Source organism: Gekko japonicus, unplaced genomic scaffold, assembly GCF_001447785.1.
Source record: "Gekko japonicus isolate JY-2015 unplaced genomic scaffold, Gekko_japonicus_V1.1 scaffold238, whole genome shotgun sequence".
Lineage (NCBI taxonomy): Eukaryota > Metazoa > Chordata > Lepidosauria > Squamata > Gekkonidae > Gekko > Gekko japonicus.
In genome coordinates this window covers 1,187,880-1,205,895 of record NW_015161411.1, presented here as the reverse complement: position 1 = coordinate 1,205,895, position 18,016 = coordinate 1,187,880, and the positions used below count along the sequence as shown (strand labels likewise).

The following is an 18,016-nucleotide window of genomic DNA, read 5'->3' as shown; positions in this document are numbered from 1 at the left end:
GTACTGAAAGAAAAAAAAAAGATCCAAATTGTGTAACAAGGGTCCCGTTCACACGCGGCTATTTGGTCCGGGAGCGGGACAGTTCGGGGCCGGATCAAACCGGCGCGATCACACCACCACATCTGGGAAGCGTCTTTCTTCCGTGGCCGAAATGTCCCTTTCCCGGGATAAGCCGGCGCAAACTAAACCACCTATCTAGGTGGTTTAAAGGGAAGCGGCGCAGCAACGGGGCGTTTGATCGCCGCCGCTTCCCTGCGCCGGCTCAACCCCGGCCCGGATCCGAACTGCGCATGCCCGGACATGCGCAGTTCGGCCGGCCCCCGAGTAGGGCGTGTTTTCTCCCCGGCGTTTGATCGCGCCGGGGAGAAAAGGCGGCGCGGCCGGGGGATCCGTGAGATCCCGCCACGCCGTGTCAACATTGGCGCGGCTTTTAAAAGCCACTCCTTTTCCCCTGCGTGTGGCAGGGGCCAAGAAGAGCCAAATCCTGCAAGCAAATCAAATTGGTAGATATGTGTTTTTGTTAAAAACGTAATTTTAGTTTGGTTCCCGTTAGAGAGACGGCGTTTAGTTTTGGTTCCCGTTAGAGAGACAGCGTTGAGTTCTCCACCGGACAATTCTTCTCTGTTCTGCTCTGAGATGTTCAAGCTTATCTCTGAAGCCAGAGGAGCTACAAACCTGTTGTTTTTAATTAAAAATCACAGCCAGAGGTGGTAGACTAATGATGCTGGATTTGGTGCAACATACCAAGTTTCCATGCCTGTGTGGCGCAGTTATATAGGAAGCTCACAACTTTGCCTATCTTTTTTTGTATTTTTTCATATTGCTTAGGAAGGACGGCTCCAGAGCAAACCAGTTTACACAGCAGCCAAATCGCTCGCTCACAACTTGAGGGCCAATGGCTCACAAAGTAGAATTTTTGCTCACAAGGCTCCACAAGTGAGAGGGAGCGTTGGCTGGGAGTGTGTGACTGGCCCACAGTCACCCATCAAGCTTCCACGGCAGTGCGGGGATTTGAACCTGGTCCTCCCACATACTAGTCCGACGCGCTAACCACTGCAGCGCACTAACACCCCTCCCCTTTCGACTTGATACCTACCATTACGTTTTGATTCCTATCGTTTGTTCTCAGCCTAATCTACCTCACATGGCTATCGTGAGGATATAATGAAGGGAGACCCTTGTGCACCAACCTCAGCTCCTTGGAGGAATGGGGTGGGCAGAATAAAAGAATATTTCGGGGGGTATTTTTTCACACGTGTGCGTGTGCACCTGGAAGTCATGGCGACCTCTGGTGACTGACCCCTACTGGGGGCCTGGAGGACATTTAGAGTGGTGGCTGAATAAAGCCTGCCCCCGCCTCCCACCTCTGGTATGCCAAGGAGGTCTCCCATCCAAGTACTTGCCAGAGTCGACCCTGCTTCGCTTCCGAGATCTGACGAGATCGGGCTGGCCTGGGCTATCTTGTGTGTCTGACACACACACACCCCCGTTCCAGATCATTTACAGTCACAGCTGTTGGCAAAACGTCAGGTCCCACAATGCCAGGACCACAGCCATGCAGCCCGGAAAATCCACAACAACTAGCATTTACAAACAAATTAAATAGCAATAGTCCCAATACCAGTTCCCACTGCCTTCCATTATGAGGACTGTCCAGTTATTCCTGCACTCTGCTTCCTGTTGTTTAACCGGTTTTTAATCCACAATAGGCCTGGCGTGATCTGGTCCATGGGGTCGCGAAGAGTCGGACTCGACTGTGCGACTGAACAACCACAAGGACTTGTTTCCTTATCTCATGATTGCGAAGTGTGCTCAGGGGGTCTTTGAATGGCAGGCAGGGGTCATTTCCTGCAGGAGCACACAGGAGCGGAGCTCCGGCAGTAAAGACCCCAGGGGGCGGGCACATGCAACAAGCCCCACCCCCTGCTCCCAGCAGCCCTCAGTCAGAGCAAGAAGCAGCCAGGTAAGCTGCAGAGCTCCATCCCCCCAGGCCCCCGGCCCAAAACAGTCCAGTGGCACCTTTAAGACCAAGTTTTATTCAGGGACAAGCTCTCCCTCCTCTGCGAGGACAGATCTGCACGTTCCACCCCCCCCCCCAATAGCTAGCAATCCAAAACAGTCCAGTGGAACCTGAGCGGGGGGTGTTGCCTTCTGACACACGTCCGGTGATGTCAGGGGGTGTGTGGCCTATGCAAATAAGTTATGCTAATTTGTTATGCTAATGAGCTCCTGCACCTCTTTGTCTACGAAATGACCCCTGACATCTTTCAAGGGAGGAGGAGGAGAAAAGAGTTGGCGCTTGTTATTTTATTCTGGTTTAACTGGAAACTTTTAAAACTGATGTGGTGAGCTCATTTGAACCATGAAGAAAGACTGGGTATGAATGTTCTAATGAATACATCAACATCGGTGTGACTGTCTTTCCCTTCCAGGTTTCTCACGGAGGTTCCGCCTTAAGGCCATCCAGTCCAGCAAGGCTTGTAACACACCCTCCGTTTATACCTCCATGATGCCTGTGGATTCTTCCACTCAGGAAGCCTTTCCCTCAGCCCTTGAGGTTCGCTGCATAGGTAAAGATCCTTGGAACATAAGAACACAAGAAAAGCCCTGCTGGATCAGACTAATGGTCCATCTTGTCCAGCGTCCTGTCTCACACCGTGGAAAACCAGTTCCTCTGGAGGGCCAACAACAGGGCATAGACGCCGAGGATTTCCCCTGATGTTGCCTCCTGGCTCTGGGATTCAGAGGCTTAGTGCCTCTGAATGTGGAGGTTCCCCTCAGAAACCATGGCTAAGAGCCATTGATCGATTTATCCTCCATGACTTATATATTATGATAGACGTGTTCTATCTAATCCCCTTTTTAAGCTGTTTATTCCTATGGCCATCACTACATCCTCTGGCAGTGAATTCCACATTTTAATCACTCTCTGTGTCAATTAGTCTTGTCCATCCTTAACCTACTGCCCATCAGTTTCATTGGATGCCCTTGAGTTCTGGTATTTTGGGGAAAGGGAGAAAAACTTCTCTTTGTCAACTCCCTCCACCCCATGTATATTTTTATAAACCTGTATCATGTTCCCCCCCTTAATCATCTCTTTTCTGGACTGAAATAAAATAGACGCGCACAGCTTGTCTTCGGGCAGTACTGGAATTCCTTGGCTCTGAGTCTATCAGGAGCCCTAGAAACTGCTTTTGATGACTCCCACAATTTTGAGAGACCGACAGATTGCAGTCATAACATTTTGTTTTTCCTTCCAAGAATGGTGAGAATTCTGGAGCAAGCATTTGTTGGACTCGTTTATCCTGAGAAAAGAGAATGCTAGATGCCTCATCTGTTCCATGAGTTACAGTCTACACAGGTTCCCAAATAGTTTCCAAATCAGATAAGTCCACAACAAAACTCGTGGTCTCTGCCAGGTTTTTCTTTCTTAATAGCAGCTACAGAGAACCATCCCAGTTTATCCAGGCTACTACACAGACACCCAGAGGTAGATGTAACTTCCTGAGCATTTTGATGCATTCCTAGGATGTCCTAGATAGCTAGGACCAAATATATTTTTGATGCATTTTAATTGCACACCTAAGTTGGAATGTCCCCATCAGTTTGAACCTGACTCCGATTGTGGAATGAAGGATTTCTGATAGCAGCCAGGAAGAGATTTAAACATGCAGAATGCGATCTGTTTGTATTGAAAAGGTAAAGGTTCCCTTGCTCGAAAGCCAGTCGAATCTGACTCTAGGGTTGCGGTGCTCATCTCTGTTTCAAAGCCGAAGAGCCAGCGCTGTCTGAAGACATTTCCGTGGTCATGTGGTTGGCATGACTAAACACCAAGGCGCACGAAACTCTGTTACCTTCCCACTGTAGTGGTACCTATTTATCTACTTGCAATTTCTTACTTTCGAACTGCTAGGTTGGCAGGAGCTGGAACTAGAGACGGGAGCTCACTCCGTCATGCGGCACACTCTGGTCTCGAACTGCTGAACTACCGACCTTCCACAGCCTGCAGTTCAGCGTCTTAACCACTTGAGCCACCGCAGCTCCTCTATCTGTATTAGTAATACAATAAAATCTGTATTAGTAATACAATAAAATTACTGTGCAGTAACACACAGAAAGCAAGATTCTGTGAAATCAGAGCCGAACTGGATGTTAACAGCGGCCACAGATCCAACCTGTAGCTGCCAACGCCATTTTAGGTAAGATTAGGTTTCAGTACTTGAAGAGGCAGGGTGGGGGATAAAAGACTGGCTGGTCCCCCTATCCCATGGACCCAATCAGGATCGAGCCCTCGCAACATATTTTAAATGGCCAAAGACAGATCAAGATGGGTAGCCATGTCAGTCTGTCTGTAGCAGTAGAAAAGAGCAAGAGTCCAGGAGCACCTTAAAGACTAACAAAATTTGTGGCAGGGGAGGAGCTTTCGTGAATCACTTCAGATCTGAAGAAGAGAGTGGTGTCTCACAAAAGCTCATACCGTGTCACAAATCCTGTTAGCCTTTAAGGTGCTACTGGACTCTTGCTCTTTTCTGCTACTAAACAGCCAAAATCATAGAATCATAGAATGTCAGAGTTGGAAGGGACCTTGCAGGTCATCTAGTCCAACCCCCTGCACTCTGCAAGAGCATAGCTGAAAGTAAGCACTACAACATACCCGAAAGATGGGCATCCAACCTCTGCTTAAAAACGTCCAGCGAAGGAGCATCCACCACCTCCTGAGGCAGTCTGTTCCACTGGTGAACCACTCTGACAGTTAGGAAGTTTCTCCTGATATTTAGCCGATAACGACTCCCTTGTCATTTCCACCCATTAGATCTAATCTTGCAGTCTGGAGCAAGAGAGAATAGATCTGCTCCATCTTCTACATGACAGCCCTTCAAATACTTGAAGACGGCAATCATGTCCCCTCTAAGCCTTCTCTTTCCCAGGCTAAACAGACCCAACACTTTCAGCCTTTCCTCATAAGACTTGGATCCCAACCCTCTCACCATCCTGGTTGCCCTCTTCTGGACACACTCGAGCTTGTCAACATCCATCCTAAAATGTGGTGCCCAAAACTGGAAAAATCTTCTCTAATCTTCTCTAAAATGGCATTGGCGGCCACAAGGTCACACCTGTGGCCGCTGCAACAGCTAGTTTGGCCCTCATGTTGCACCACAATCAGGGGTCTTGTTGTAGAAAAAGAGCTGCCGGAGCTCATTAGCATAACTCATTAGCATAACTTATTTGCATATGCCACACCCCCTGACATCACCGGAAGTGACAGAAGGCCACACCCCCTGACATCACCGGAAGTGTGTCAGAAGGCCCGGCTACTTACCCTCCTGCTTCATCCTCATTCCCAAACGGAATGAGGATCGAAGCAGAGGGCGGGGTAAAGAAGGGGGCGGGGCTTCACCACGTGACCGCCCCGCCCCCTAGAGGTTCTCTTCCGGAGCTCCGTACCTGAGAGCTCCCCCCCGACTAGAGCCCTGACCACAATGAAAAAGAAGCAGATTTCTGACTGTCTTGTTGCTTTTTCTTAGGGGGCTCGTACAATCACCAGCAAGCATCTCGGTCTGGCAGCCGGCGCCAGCGTAGCTACTCAGCAGGTCTGGGACGTAGGCAGGACTCAGAGGAGCTGGATGATGCTCCTGTTTCTACAGGTACAACTACAGTCTCGCTTTATTTATCTTATGAGCTTTGCACCACCCTTCAAGCGTGCAAAGACATCACCAAGTCAGTGGACTTTTGTTCCAACATACTGTTCCATGCCGCTGAGCAGTGAAAAGTTCCAGGGCTTTGGGTGAAAGACTCCTGGGTAGGGGAGTGCCTTCGGCATAAACCGAAATGAAAAAAAATACCCATGCTATTTAAGCCGAATGCAGACCAAAGAATCTGATCGGCCACCAAAATAGCTGAGCCTGAATAAAAGCGGATATTTTTTTTTTGGCTTTTATTCGGGTATATTCAGCTATACCACTGGGCTCCGAGCTGCAAGAGAGGATCGGCTGGGGCGGTGGAGGCTGAGAGCATCCTGTCTCACACAGTGGCCAACCAGTTCCTCTGGAGGGCCAACAACAGGGCACAGAGACCGAGGTCTTCATAAGGGCATCAGAAGAGCCCTGCTGAATCAGGCCAGTGGCCCATCTAGTCCAGCATCCTGTCTCACACAGTGGCCAACCAGTTCCTCTGGAGGGACAACAACAGGGCATGGAGGCCCTGAACTTTTCTTATCCAAATTGCCTAACTCCCAAACTGTTTTTCTTTCACTGGGGGACAATCTACTTGGCCCATTCTCTTCCCTAGCTGTTGCTGTGGTTAATTTCCACTGCCACTCCTGCATGTCTGTAGAAATTTAATGTGTCTTCTGTATCACCTCTTTTTGCTTTGGGTTTGCGGTGTGAGGAAGGGTGGTAGGGCAGACCCGACTCCTGTGGCCATGGCCAAAGGATTTACTTGCCCCTGATTCCTTCTTCACCATCTAGAATACTGCTACAGAGTACCTCCTAATTTCAGTTTTATTCCCACTTTGTGTACTGTGAGCCTGCTGTAGCTTTGCACATTTTACAGTTGTTAGGTAGCCTGCCGACAAAACGGTTGAACTCCCCCCAAAATGGTCATCTTCTTTAACTGCTGTGTTTTTCCCACCTTCTTCCCCAGAAGAGATTCCATCTTCTCCTCTTAACATCAACTCTGCTTCCCATGAAAAGCAAAATTGCTCTGAGGGTAAGGCCATGTTCACAGAGGATCTGGACAGACATGTTCAGTGCGGGATATTCCCTCTGGCTTAAATAAAACTTGTGTATCGAGAATAGTTGAATTTCAGACTTGGTGTAAACCGTGGGAACTGAATGCTTTTGTTTAAATTGTAAATTGTGTATATGTCAGACTCCTGCAACAATCAGAACCAACAACTCACTTCTTCAGAAGGAAGGTTTATGGATACAGTATTGGCAGAGCATCTCTGCTTCAGGTTTTGTGTTAAGACTAAAGCAAAACGCGTGGGGTGAACAGATATACACGGTTCAAAGGGGTCACTGGGCGGCATGGAGCCAATCAAGGCAAAACAAAGGGCCCGGCCAGAATGTAACGGTCCTGCTTTCCCAGAGATGGTGTTACAGCTAGGAACCAAGGTCAGGCACATAAAACATAAAGATAAGGGAGCATCACCTATTGGGTGTTGTAAATAAGAAGCAGGAGACTGACCAGTTATGAAGGTGCACAGAGAGTTTATATAGTTATAAAGGTGAATATATACAGAGATATTTACAGACTATGGTACAGCATGTCGTGCCTTAGTCTATGAGAACTAAGTCCCCTCCAGCTTACTAAACTGATAGCTATTATGCTAAACCCCAGCCAATCTCTAACAAGCCCTGAAAGAGCAACACCTGCTAGAACACACCTGGCTGTAATTACATGATTGCTAGCTTGACAGCTAGGTCTGACAAACAGATCAAACTGATCTATAGTAACTGCTTGCTACCTCTATCACTCTGGCATATATCTCAATATCACCAAGACAGCAAGAGAAATGAAATGAAAACATTCCAAGCAGTTTCCCCCTCCTTACCAGTCGCTATGGCCGCGAGCTGACATTATACTTTTTTCTTCTTTTACCCGACTTTGGAAGGGAGCGGTGCTATGCAAAGTGCTAAAACTTCCCTTGGGGGTTGGGCTGCCAATCTCCAGGTGGGGCCTGGAGATCTCTTGGAATGATAACCGATTTCCAGGCAACAGAGATCAGTTCCTCTGGACAAAATGTGTTTATAGCATTATACCACACTTAAGTCCCCTCCCTTCCCCAAGCTCCACCCCCAAATCTCCAGGAATTTCCCAACCCGGCACTAGCAACCCTGCTTGGGAGAATTCCTCTGAATCAAACCGTGGCCTTGTGAATGAAGCCCCAATTGTAAAAAAGCCCTGAGGAAAGGTAGCACTCTTCACAAAGTCTGTCTGTCATTTCCCGGTTCCTAACACGTCTCTTTCGTGCCGTCATAGGTATTGATCCCAGCCCTTCCCCTGTCTCTGTGGGCTCCCAGAAGTCAGTGGAGAACTTTGTAAGCTCCAGGTAAATGTATTATATTTACTTATTCCATCTATTGCCCTCCCTCCCCTGTACAACTGGGCTCAGCACGGGTAACAGCATTCATAAAACATTCCATAAGAACATAAGAACATAAGAGACGCCAATGTTGGATCAGGCCAAAGGCCCATCCAGTCCAACACTCTGTGTCACACAGTGGCCAAAAATACCAGGTGCCATCAGGAGGTCCAGCAGTGGGGCCAGGACACTAGGAGCCCTCCCACTGTTGACCCTCCCAAGCACCAAGAAGACAGAGCATCCCTTGCCCCAGAGCCCCTAGCTATACCTTGTGGCTAAAAGCCACTGATGGACCTCTGCTCCATATGCTTATCTAATTCCCTCTTGAAGCCGTCCATGCTTGTAGCCGCCACCACTTCCTGTGGCAGTGAATTCCATGTGTTAATCACTCTTTGGGTGAAGAAGGACTTCCTTTAATCCACTCTAACCCGACCGCTCTGCAGTTTCATGGAGTGCCCACGAGTTCCATAAAGGTAAAATTTTTAAAACAATTGCATAATACAATAAAACAACCAACAACCAACAACAACGAATAGATGGCATATGAAAGGGCACAACTCAGTGCTCCTTTCCCCAGGAGGGAGATAGATATCCTAAAGTCTGCCTGATATGAAGGATAGGGGAGGGGAAAGAGAAAGGGAGGCCAGTCGAAGATGGAGGAACCATCGCTGCCCTGAACCACAGGCCTGGAGGAACAGCTCCTCCTTTGAAATCTTTCAGAGCTGACTGGGAATCTTATGAATGATACATGGGAAGGTTGTTCTTGGATCTCTGATGGGGAGACTTCAGAGAATGCTGGCAACAGGGTTTTCCGCAGGAACATATGCGACCTGCTGGATCAGACCAGTGAGGGTCCATCTAGTCCAGCCTCCTGACTCACACAGTCACCAGTTAAACAAGTATAAAGCCAACAGTCGTGATAGTCTGACCCACAATCAAACAGTCATAAGACTTATAAACAGGGCTCTAGTCGGGGGGGGAGCTCTCAGGTACGGAGCTCCGGAAGAGAACCTCTAGGGGGCGGGGCGGTCACGTGGAGAAGCCCCGCCCCCTTCTTTACCCCGCCCTCTGCTTCGATCCTCATTCTGTTTGGGAATGAGGATGAAGCAGGAGGGTAAGTAGCCGGGCCTTCTGACACACTTCCGGTGATGTCAGGGGGTGTGGCCTTCTGTCACTTCCGGTGATGTCAGGGGGCGTGGCATATGCAAATAAGCTATGCTAATGAGTTATGCTAATGAGCTCCGGCAGCTCTTTTTCTACAACAAGACCCCTGAATATAAAGAATGCTGTTTATGTATTGCAATCTTAAGCACTACAACATGATACACAAATCAATAGAAAATCCTTGAACCAAGGTACATAATCAACGTCGTCTCCGGATTACATAACGACGTTTCCAAAAAAATGGATCTTCTTCAGGAGATATTATAGTGGTGCCAAAGCTCTCAGTTTCATAAATGTTAGACGACAAGTCTTAAGAATCTGTAACATAGTAATATTACCTTTGATATGAACACATACAAGATATTTTAAATTACAACTAATCAACCTAGTAGTCACTTACATTAAATTCAGATAGGACGCTGATCTCAGTTAACATTCAGGCTCAAAATATGCTGCTATGTTTCTAATGGATCCCGGGCGTCTCTCTCTGGTGATTGCTACCAGAGTGCAATTAAAGGGACCTTGCAGATTGCTAACAGGTGGTGGGTAGTAGGAGGCAGTGCACTTAAAGAAAACATCATATAGTTTACAAAAACATCATATAGTTTACAAAAAACATAAAAGGTCAATTTCTGCATTCAGTCCATTTGGAAATACACTGTTCAACCGATGAATCCAAAACATCTCTCTCTGTAAGAGGCGTCTTCTTAAATCAGTCCTTTCCCCAGGAATTCTCTGTACAATTTCTAATACAACATATTGAAAGCTATCATGACAATGATTAAACTGTTTAAAGTGGATTGCTAATGGGGTGTCCAAATTATGAGCCTTCAGTTTGGATTTATGTTCTGTACTTCTTGTTCTAATAGGTCTAGAAGTAGACCCAATATAAATTTTTTCACACACACATTTTAATAGATACACAACCCAACTTGTATTACACGAACAAAAGAGAGATGTTTTGGATTCAATCTGCAAGGTCCCTTTAAAAGCGTTCCGATGGTAGGTGATGTGAAAGACCTCTGCCTGAGACCCTGGAGAGCTGCTGCCAGTCTGAGTAGACAATACTGATCTTGATGGACCGAGGGTCTGATTCAGTATAAGGCTGCTTCATATGTTCATATGATATATGGGTAACAGAGAAAAGGAGGAGGAGGATTGGATTTATACCCTGCCATTCACTACCCAAAGGAGTCTCAGAGCGGCTTACAAACTCTTTTCCCTTCCCCTCCCCACAACAGACACCCTGTGAGGTAGTTGGGGCTGAGAGAGCTCTGAGAGAACTGCTCTTGAGAGAACAGCTCTGAGAGAACTTGTGACTGGCCCAAGGTCACACCAGCAGCTGCAAGTGGAGGAGTGGGGAATCAAACCCGGTTCTCCAAGATTAGTCCGCGCTCTTAACCACTACACCAAACTGGTGTATTTTCTTCTGTGAAGTGATCAGAAGAATGAGAGAGAGGTGGTTTGATGAACAGAAACTGGGAGGCTGATCTAGCCGTAGTAAACAGCATCTGCAATTGGGGCTTCTAAGTAACCGTAATGTGTTGCACAGTGATGGTGGTGGAAAGTGCCTCTGAATGTGGAGGTCCCCCTCAGTCACCATTGGCCAGTAGCCACTGATAGACTTTATCCTCCATGAATCTATCTAATCTCCTTTTAAGGCTGTTTATTCCTGCGGCCATCACAACATCCCCTGGCGGCGAATTCCACCTTTTAATCACTCTCTGTGTAAAGTAGTATTTCTTTCTGTCTATCCTGCACCTACTGCCCATCAGCTTCCTTGGGTGCCCTCGAGTTCTGGTATATGGGAGAGAGGGAGGAAAACTCCTCTTGGTCAGCTCTTTCCACTCCATGCATAATTGTATAAACCTCTATCATGTCCAGTATTCCCTCTAAGCTGAGTTAGTGTGAGCCAGTTCACTGTTTTTTAGCCTCCGGCTCACACATTTTTTGTCTTAGCTCAGGAAGGGTGGCTCCAGAGCAAACTAACTTATGCAATAGCCAAATCACCCTGCCAACAAAAGTCCACATGGCCAAAGCAATGGTATTCCAAGTAGTCATGTATGGCTGCGAGAGTTGGGCTATAAGGAAGGCCAAGCGCCGAAGAATAGATTCTTTTGAACTATGGTGCTGGGGAAGACTCTTGAGAGTCCCTTGGACTGCAAGAAGATCAAATCAGTCAATCCTAAAAGAAATCAACCCTGACTGTTCCCTGGAAGGCCAGATAATGAAACTGAAGCTCAAATACTTTGGCCACCCAATGAGAAGGGAGCACTCCCTGGAGAAGACCCTGATGCTGGGAAAGATCGAAGGTCAAAGAAGACGGGACGGCAAAGGATGAGACTGATTAGACTGTGTTATTGAGGCAATGAAGATGAAATTGAGCCAACTTCAGAGGACGGCGGAAGACCGGAGGGCCTGGCGGGATCTGGTCCATGGGGTCGCGAAGAGTCGGACTCGACTGTGCGACTGAACAACAACAACAAAGCCAAATCGCTCACTCACAGCTTTAAATGCCGGTAGCTCACAAAATAGAATTTTTGCTCACAAGACTCTACAGCTTAGAGGGAACATCGATCATGTCCCCCCCCCTTAGTCGTCTCTTTTTCAGCCTTTCCTTACAGGGGAGGTGCTCCATACTACCTCCTCCCACACTGCCGCTCCCCCGAGATGCAGCAAGTACCACAAGGGCTCACCTGACTCGGTTCGGTGGACAACCAGTCCCATGGGCCAAGCCAAATGGTCTGGAGCCAGTTTGGTGTAGTGGTTAAGTGCACGGGCTCTAATCTGGGAGAACCGGGTTTGATTCCCCCACTCCTCCACGTGCAGCTGCTGGATGACCTTGGGCAAGCCGTAGTTCTGATAAGTGGAACAGGAAACAAACAACCGTGATATATTATGATATATTATGCCACAAAAGTCTCCAAAGACCAGAAATTTATTTTTCCAATATTCATACCGGATGCGATTCAGACGCCATCCACACCAACGCATCATGCATATCATCTCGTTTCGTGTACAACTTTGTCAAAAGTGAATAGCGCTGAAATACAAGATTAATCCATTTAACAAACTCACTGGTAGTATTTCATAGTGACATTCTTCAAAATCCATCAGTGAACCGTTGGTGTTGATGACGTTTGAATTGCATCCAGTAAACTGAATACTGGAAAAAGAAATTTCTGGTCTTTGGAGACTTTTGTGGCATAATATATCACGGTTGTTTGTTTCCTGTTTCACTTCCTTCCCGTGATCTCTCTCCTTGGTTTGCGTAGTTCTGATAAGAGCTGTTCTTGAAAAAGAGCCGTTTCTGTCAGAGCTCTCTCAGCCCCACCAACCTTACAGGGTGTCTGTTGTGGGGAGGGGAAGGGAAAAGGAGTTTGTAAGCTGCTCTGAGACACCTTTGGGTAGTGAAGGGTGGGGTATAAATCCAATCAACTCTTCTTCTCCTTCGACTCTGCCTTCTTCTTCTACTCTACCCCCTTCCCACCACACACCAGTGGCCAGGGGAGGTCCCCTTCCCTACCAGCTTTCAAGAAGAGGCTGGACGAATAGAGCTAGTTTGGTGTCATGGTTAAGTGCGCGGACTCTAATCTGGGAGAACCGGGTTTGATTCCCCACTCCTCCACTTGCACCTGCTGGATGACCTTGGGCAAGCCATAGTTCTGACAAGAGCTGTCCTTGAAAAAGAGCCGTTTCTGTCAGAACTCTCTCAGACCCGCCTACCTTACAGAGTGTCTGTTGTGGGGAGGGGGAAGGGAAAGGAGTCTGTAAGCCGCTCTGACTCCCTTGGGTAGTGAAGGGCGGGGTATAAGCCCAATCTCTTCTTCTTCTCTTCTGCACGCATATGGGTCAAGGGCTGCCCATCACCCAGAGTAAAGGAAGATGATTTGCAGTTCTGCCTTTGTGCCTTTGGCCGTCTTTGCCAGAAGAAGATGGATTGGCTGCATCGCTTTCATACCTCGGTTGGGTGTCCGGCCGGCCTCTGTTTTGAACCTCACCCATCCGATCCAGCAAGGCAGTTCCCGCACTGACATTTAACAGAGCCGCTTTCATTTCCGCAGATTCAGCCTCGGCCAGCGACGGGGACAAGGCTTGGCGCTCCGACCACAGTGCCTGACCCCCCCAAGCGAACCATCCTCATGTGACAGTGCCATTCACGACTACCTTCCGCTGGTAAGGACCCCCAAAGGCCACGATAACCACAGCACCATTGTTAGCTCCACTGGAGCACATTCATTGCATCACAACCCACTTGATCTCTGTGACTAACAAAATTTGAGGCAGGGTGTGAGCTTTCGTGAGTCACCACTCACTTCTTCAGATGCAGCTAGAATGGGAGCCCATCTGTCCTTATATCTTGGAGAGTGGAATAATTTCAGGTGACAATGGCAGGTGAATGACAATAGCAGGAGTGACTGGATGAGGTGTGATATGCAGAGGGATAGTGGGTGTGGAGAAATCCACATTGGTAATGAGACAGGAAACCTAGGTCTCAATTAAGTCCAGGAGGACACATTGTCTTGAGATTCCTTATCAGTTGCAGTTTTGCATATAACACCTTGAGTGCCGCGGTGGCTTAGAGGTTAAGACACTGAGATGCAGACTGGAAGATCTGTAGTTCGGCAGTTTGAGACCCGAGTGCGCATGACGGAGTGAGCTCCCATCTCTGGCCCCAGCTCCTGACAACCTAGCAGTTCGAAAGCAAGAAATTGCAAGTCGATAAGTAGGTACCACTTCGGTGGGAAGGTAACAACATTCCATGCGCCTCGGTGTTTAATCATGCCAGCCACATGACCAGTGCTGGCTCTTCGGACAGTGCTGGCTCTTCGGCTTGGAAACGGAGATGAGCACCGCCCCCCAGAGTCGGATTCGACTAGCTTTCAAGCAAGGGAAACCTTTTTATATCACACCTAATCCAATCATGCCTAATATTGTCATTCAGCATCTGAAATCACCCCACTCTCCCAAGATACAAAGACAGATGGACTCGCATTCTAGTTGTATCTGAAGAAGTGAGCAGTGACCAGTGTTCCCTGTAAGCTGAGTTGGTGTGAGCCAGCTCAGTTTCTTAGTCTCCGGCTCACACGTTTTTGTCTTGGCTCAGGAAGGAGGGCTCCAGGGCAAACTAATTGATGCAGTCGCCAAATCACCTGCTCACAACTTTAATGCCAGGAGCTCACAAAGTAGAATTTTTTGCTCCCAAGACTCCACAGCTTGGAAGGAGCATTGGCCGTGACTCACGAAAGCTCCTCCCCTGCCACAAATTTTGTTAGTCTTTTAAGGTGCTACTGGACTCTTGCTCTTTCCTACTGCCGGACAGAGTCACACGGCTCCCCGTCTTGATCTAGCTCTGCAATGGTAATGTACAAACCTGGCCACAGCACCTGTACTCGTGGCTCCCCTTCTGAAGGGGGTCAGTCGGCCACTTGAGAGTCTATGGCAGGGGTGGCCAAACTTGCTTAATGTAAGAGCCACACAGAATAAACGTCAGCTGTTTGAGAGCCACAAGACACGAACGAACATTACACAGACGTTTTTATTGAAAAAGATGCAGATTTGCTTTTTATTAACATTAAATTGATAACTTTAGATGGGGAGGGAGGGGAGAGACCCTATGCTGGCTAGCTTGGCTTGGAGAAGGAATTTAAAGGGACAAATGTAGGCCCGTAGCTAACGTGGGGCCTGCCCCCCCGCTGTTTTGTGGGCCCCTCCCCCGCTCTTCAGCTTCCCCTCCCTCCCTCCGGCCCCCTCACCCCCTGATCAATCTGAGCCCGGCATCTTCCCGTTTGAGCTCATCTGAGATGAGATGAGTCTCTTTAGGACCCAGCAGCAACCGGTGGTTGACCGAGTCACACGCACATTGGTCGGATTGCTGCAGTTAGCTCCTCCTGCTGGATTTTCTGCGCCAGGCTTCAGAAAAGATCCTTGGCTCAGGGAAGGAGGGAGGGAGGAAACTTGATCCCCTCTCTCCTTTTTTTTTTGAACAGGGCAGCTTTCCTAGACCTTTTGGTGTCTATTAACATTGGGATTCTGGCTCGCCTCAGAGGAAGGGTCTAGTGGGGGCTCTGTGAGGGCACGCCAAGCAGACCCCCCCTTGCCCTGGAGCCTTTGACGCAATTAGCTGGTGGGCCCCCCCAAGGCCCCCTCCCCCCAAAATCCCTAGCTACGGGGCTGGACAAATGCCTTCTCCAAGCCGGCTGGCAGGGGAGGGGGCTTTGAGAATGCGTTTAAAGTTCAAGTTGCTTTCTTTCTCTGCACTGGCTGGGGAAGGGAAGACCAGTTGGGAAGTCATGCCTCCCCTTTGCTCCCCCAGCCACCGTAGCGGGAGCCGCACGATGTGTGCGAAAGAGCCGCATGTGGCTCCTGAGCCACGGTTTGGCCACCCCTGGTCTGTGAGCGCAGCTGCGCACGCCGCACTAAGACGATGCACAAGGATTCGGCAGCCTCCCCCCCTGGACTCCTGTCCCCAGAAATCCAGTCAACTCACACCCACCTTTGCCCCCCACGGCAGGTGCATCTGCAGCAGGCCCCGGGCATGTTCCAGCTGAGCGAGAGCTTCTCGGAGGTGGTTCAGATACCCCTGGACCGCTTGCGCCGGGCCTCCCCCTACGCCTCCCACCGCGCCAGCCTCAGCCCGGCCTCCAGCACGTCCCCTTGGGCGCTGATCGCCAAGAGGAGCCCCAAGCCGACAGCAAACCCGCCTTCCCCGGTCTGCGACGGCGGTGAAGAAGTCCCGGGAACGAGCAAAGAGGGGGGCGTGGAGCCGGGCTCGCCGCACTCCCAGAGCACCTGCTCGGAGGTGCTGAGCTCCGCCGTGTGGGTGCAGGCGGACAGTGGGCGGGGCTCCGAGACCGACGGGTGCGACCACTCGCCCGATGCCTCGGTGGCGAGCCTCAGCCTGGAGGCGGACGAGGGCGACCTGGAGAGCATGACCTGGGCCACGGCGGTGGCGTTGGCGTGGCTGGAGCACCGCTGCGCCGGGTTCTTCGTGGAGTGGGAGCTGCTGGCGGCCAAGGCCGACGCCTGGTTGCGGAGCCAACAGTTGCCGGAAGGCGTGGGTGTCGCCGCCCTTAAAGGGGCCGCGCGGCAGCTGTTCCTGCTCCTCCGCCACTGGGACGAGAACATCAAGCTGAACATGCTGTGTTACGACCCAAACAACGTGTGAAGGGAGGGGCGGCGGCTTTGGCCGAGCGGGTGCCAATAAAAAAGGATGGGTTCGGAATCTCGCAGAGTCAAGCACATTATTTCCTAGCCTGGCCCTGGATGGCTCGGGCGGTTAGAAGTGCCTTATGGTTTCCAAGGCAAGAGATGTTCAGAGGTGTTTTCACCACCGCCTGCCTCTGCAGAGCAAGCCAGACTTCAGGGTGGTGAAAGCCAGGGAGGATTGTGAGGCACTCCAAAGGGATCTGTCGAGAATGGGCAAGTGGGCGTCAACATGGCAAAGGGGGTTCAATGTGGCCAAGTGCAAGGTGATGCACATTGGAGCCAAAAATCCTAAATATAAATACACATTGATGGGGTCTGAACTGGCAGAGACTGATCGAGAGAGAGATCTTGGAGTCGTAGTAGATAACTCACTGAAAATGTCGAGACAGTGTGTGGCTGCGATAAAGAAGGCCAATGCTATGCTGGGGATTATTAGGAAGGGTATTGAAAACAGATCAGCCAATATCACAATGCCCCTATATAAATCCGTGGTGAGACCTCATTTGGAATACTGTGTGCAGTTCTGGTCACCACACCTGAAAAGGGATATTATAGCTTTGGAAAAAGTGCAGAAAAGGGCAACTCGAATGATAAAAGGGTTGGAACACTTTCCCTATGAGGAAAGGTTAAAGCGCTTAGGGCTCTTTAGCTTGGAGAAACGACGACTCAGGGGTGACATGATTGAGCTTTATAAGATTATGCATGGGAAAGAGCAGGTACAGAAAGAGGTACTTTTCTCCCTTTCTCACAATACAAGATCTTGTGGGCACTCCATGGAATTGCTGAGCGGTCGGGTTAGAACCGATAAGAGGAAGTACTTCTTCACCCAAAGAGTGATTAACACTTGGAATTCACTGCCACAGGAAGTGGTGGCGGCTACAAGCATGGACGGCTTCAAAAGGGAACTAGATAAGCATATGGAGCAGAGGTCCATCAGTGGCTATTAGCCACAAGGTATAGATAGGGGCTCTGGGGCAAGTGGTGCTCTATTCTTGGTGCCGGGGGGGGGGGTCAACAGTGGGAGGGCTTCTGGTATCCTGGCCCCACTGGTGGACCTCCTGATGGCACCTGGTATTTTTGGCCACTGCGTGACACAGAATGTTGGACTGGATGGGCCTTTGGCCGGATCCAACATTGGCGTCTCTGTGGAATTCTGACAGGGTGACGGGCGCAACCACTAAGCGGCTGCCACAAGAGACAGAGCCAACCACATACACAGGAATCCCAGGTTCAGGGGACCAGACACGTCACTGTTAAAAATACCCTGGGAAAGAACGATTAAAGAAAACCCAATATTGTGGCGGCAGCTACCGCCGAAGCCACATTATTTTAATCTGTACAGACAATCAGACGCCCTGCTTAGCAAGATTCCCATTTGGCCCCACCTTCTAAATAAACTTGGTGGCGGTGCCACGAAAGGCGGCGGAAACCCTCTTCTACTTCTTAGACTGGGGCCCCAGTGACACACACAGTTGACTTTGTAGCAAACAAGCAAACCATAAAATAACCATCTCCCGGCTCCAAAGCAAAAAATTACCTGTAGAAGAAGAGACTGGA

At 49.4% G+C, this 18,016-nt stretch overlaps 1 protein-coding gene across 1 annotated transcript in view; it reads left to right on the top strand.

The window, feature by feature from the left end:
• Positions 1–16,444, top strand: part of VWA5B2 (von Willebrand factor A domain containing 5B2) — a 68,121-nt gene extending 51,677 nt beyond the window's left edge. Inside the window, exons 16-21 of the mRNA XM_015426867.1 lie at positions 2,433–2,570; positions 5,526–5,645; positions 6,643–6,708; positions 7,984–8,053; positions 13,315–13,426; positions 15,765–16,444. Coding sequence (XP_015282353.1) covers positions 2,433–2,570; positions 5,526–5,645; positions 6,643–6,708; positions 7,984–8,053; positions 13,315–13,426; positions 15,765–16,418 — 1,160 coding nt within the window. The 3' untranslated portion in view covers positions 16,419–16,444. The remainder of the gene's footprint in view (positions 1–2,432; positions 2,571–5,525; positions 5,646–6,642; positions 6,709–7,983; positions 8,054–13,314; positions 13,427–15,764) is intronic.
• Positions 16,445–18,016: the final 1,572 nt, after the last annotated feature.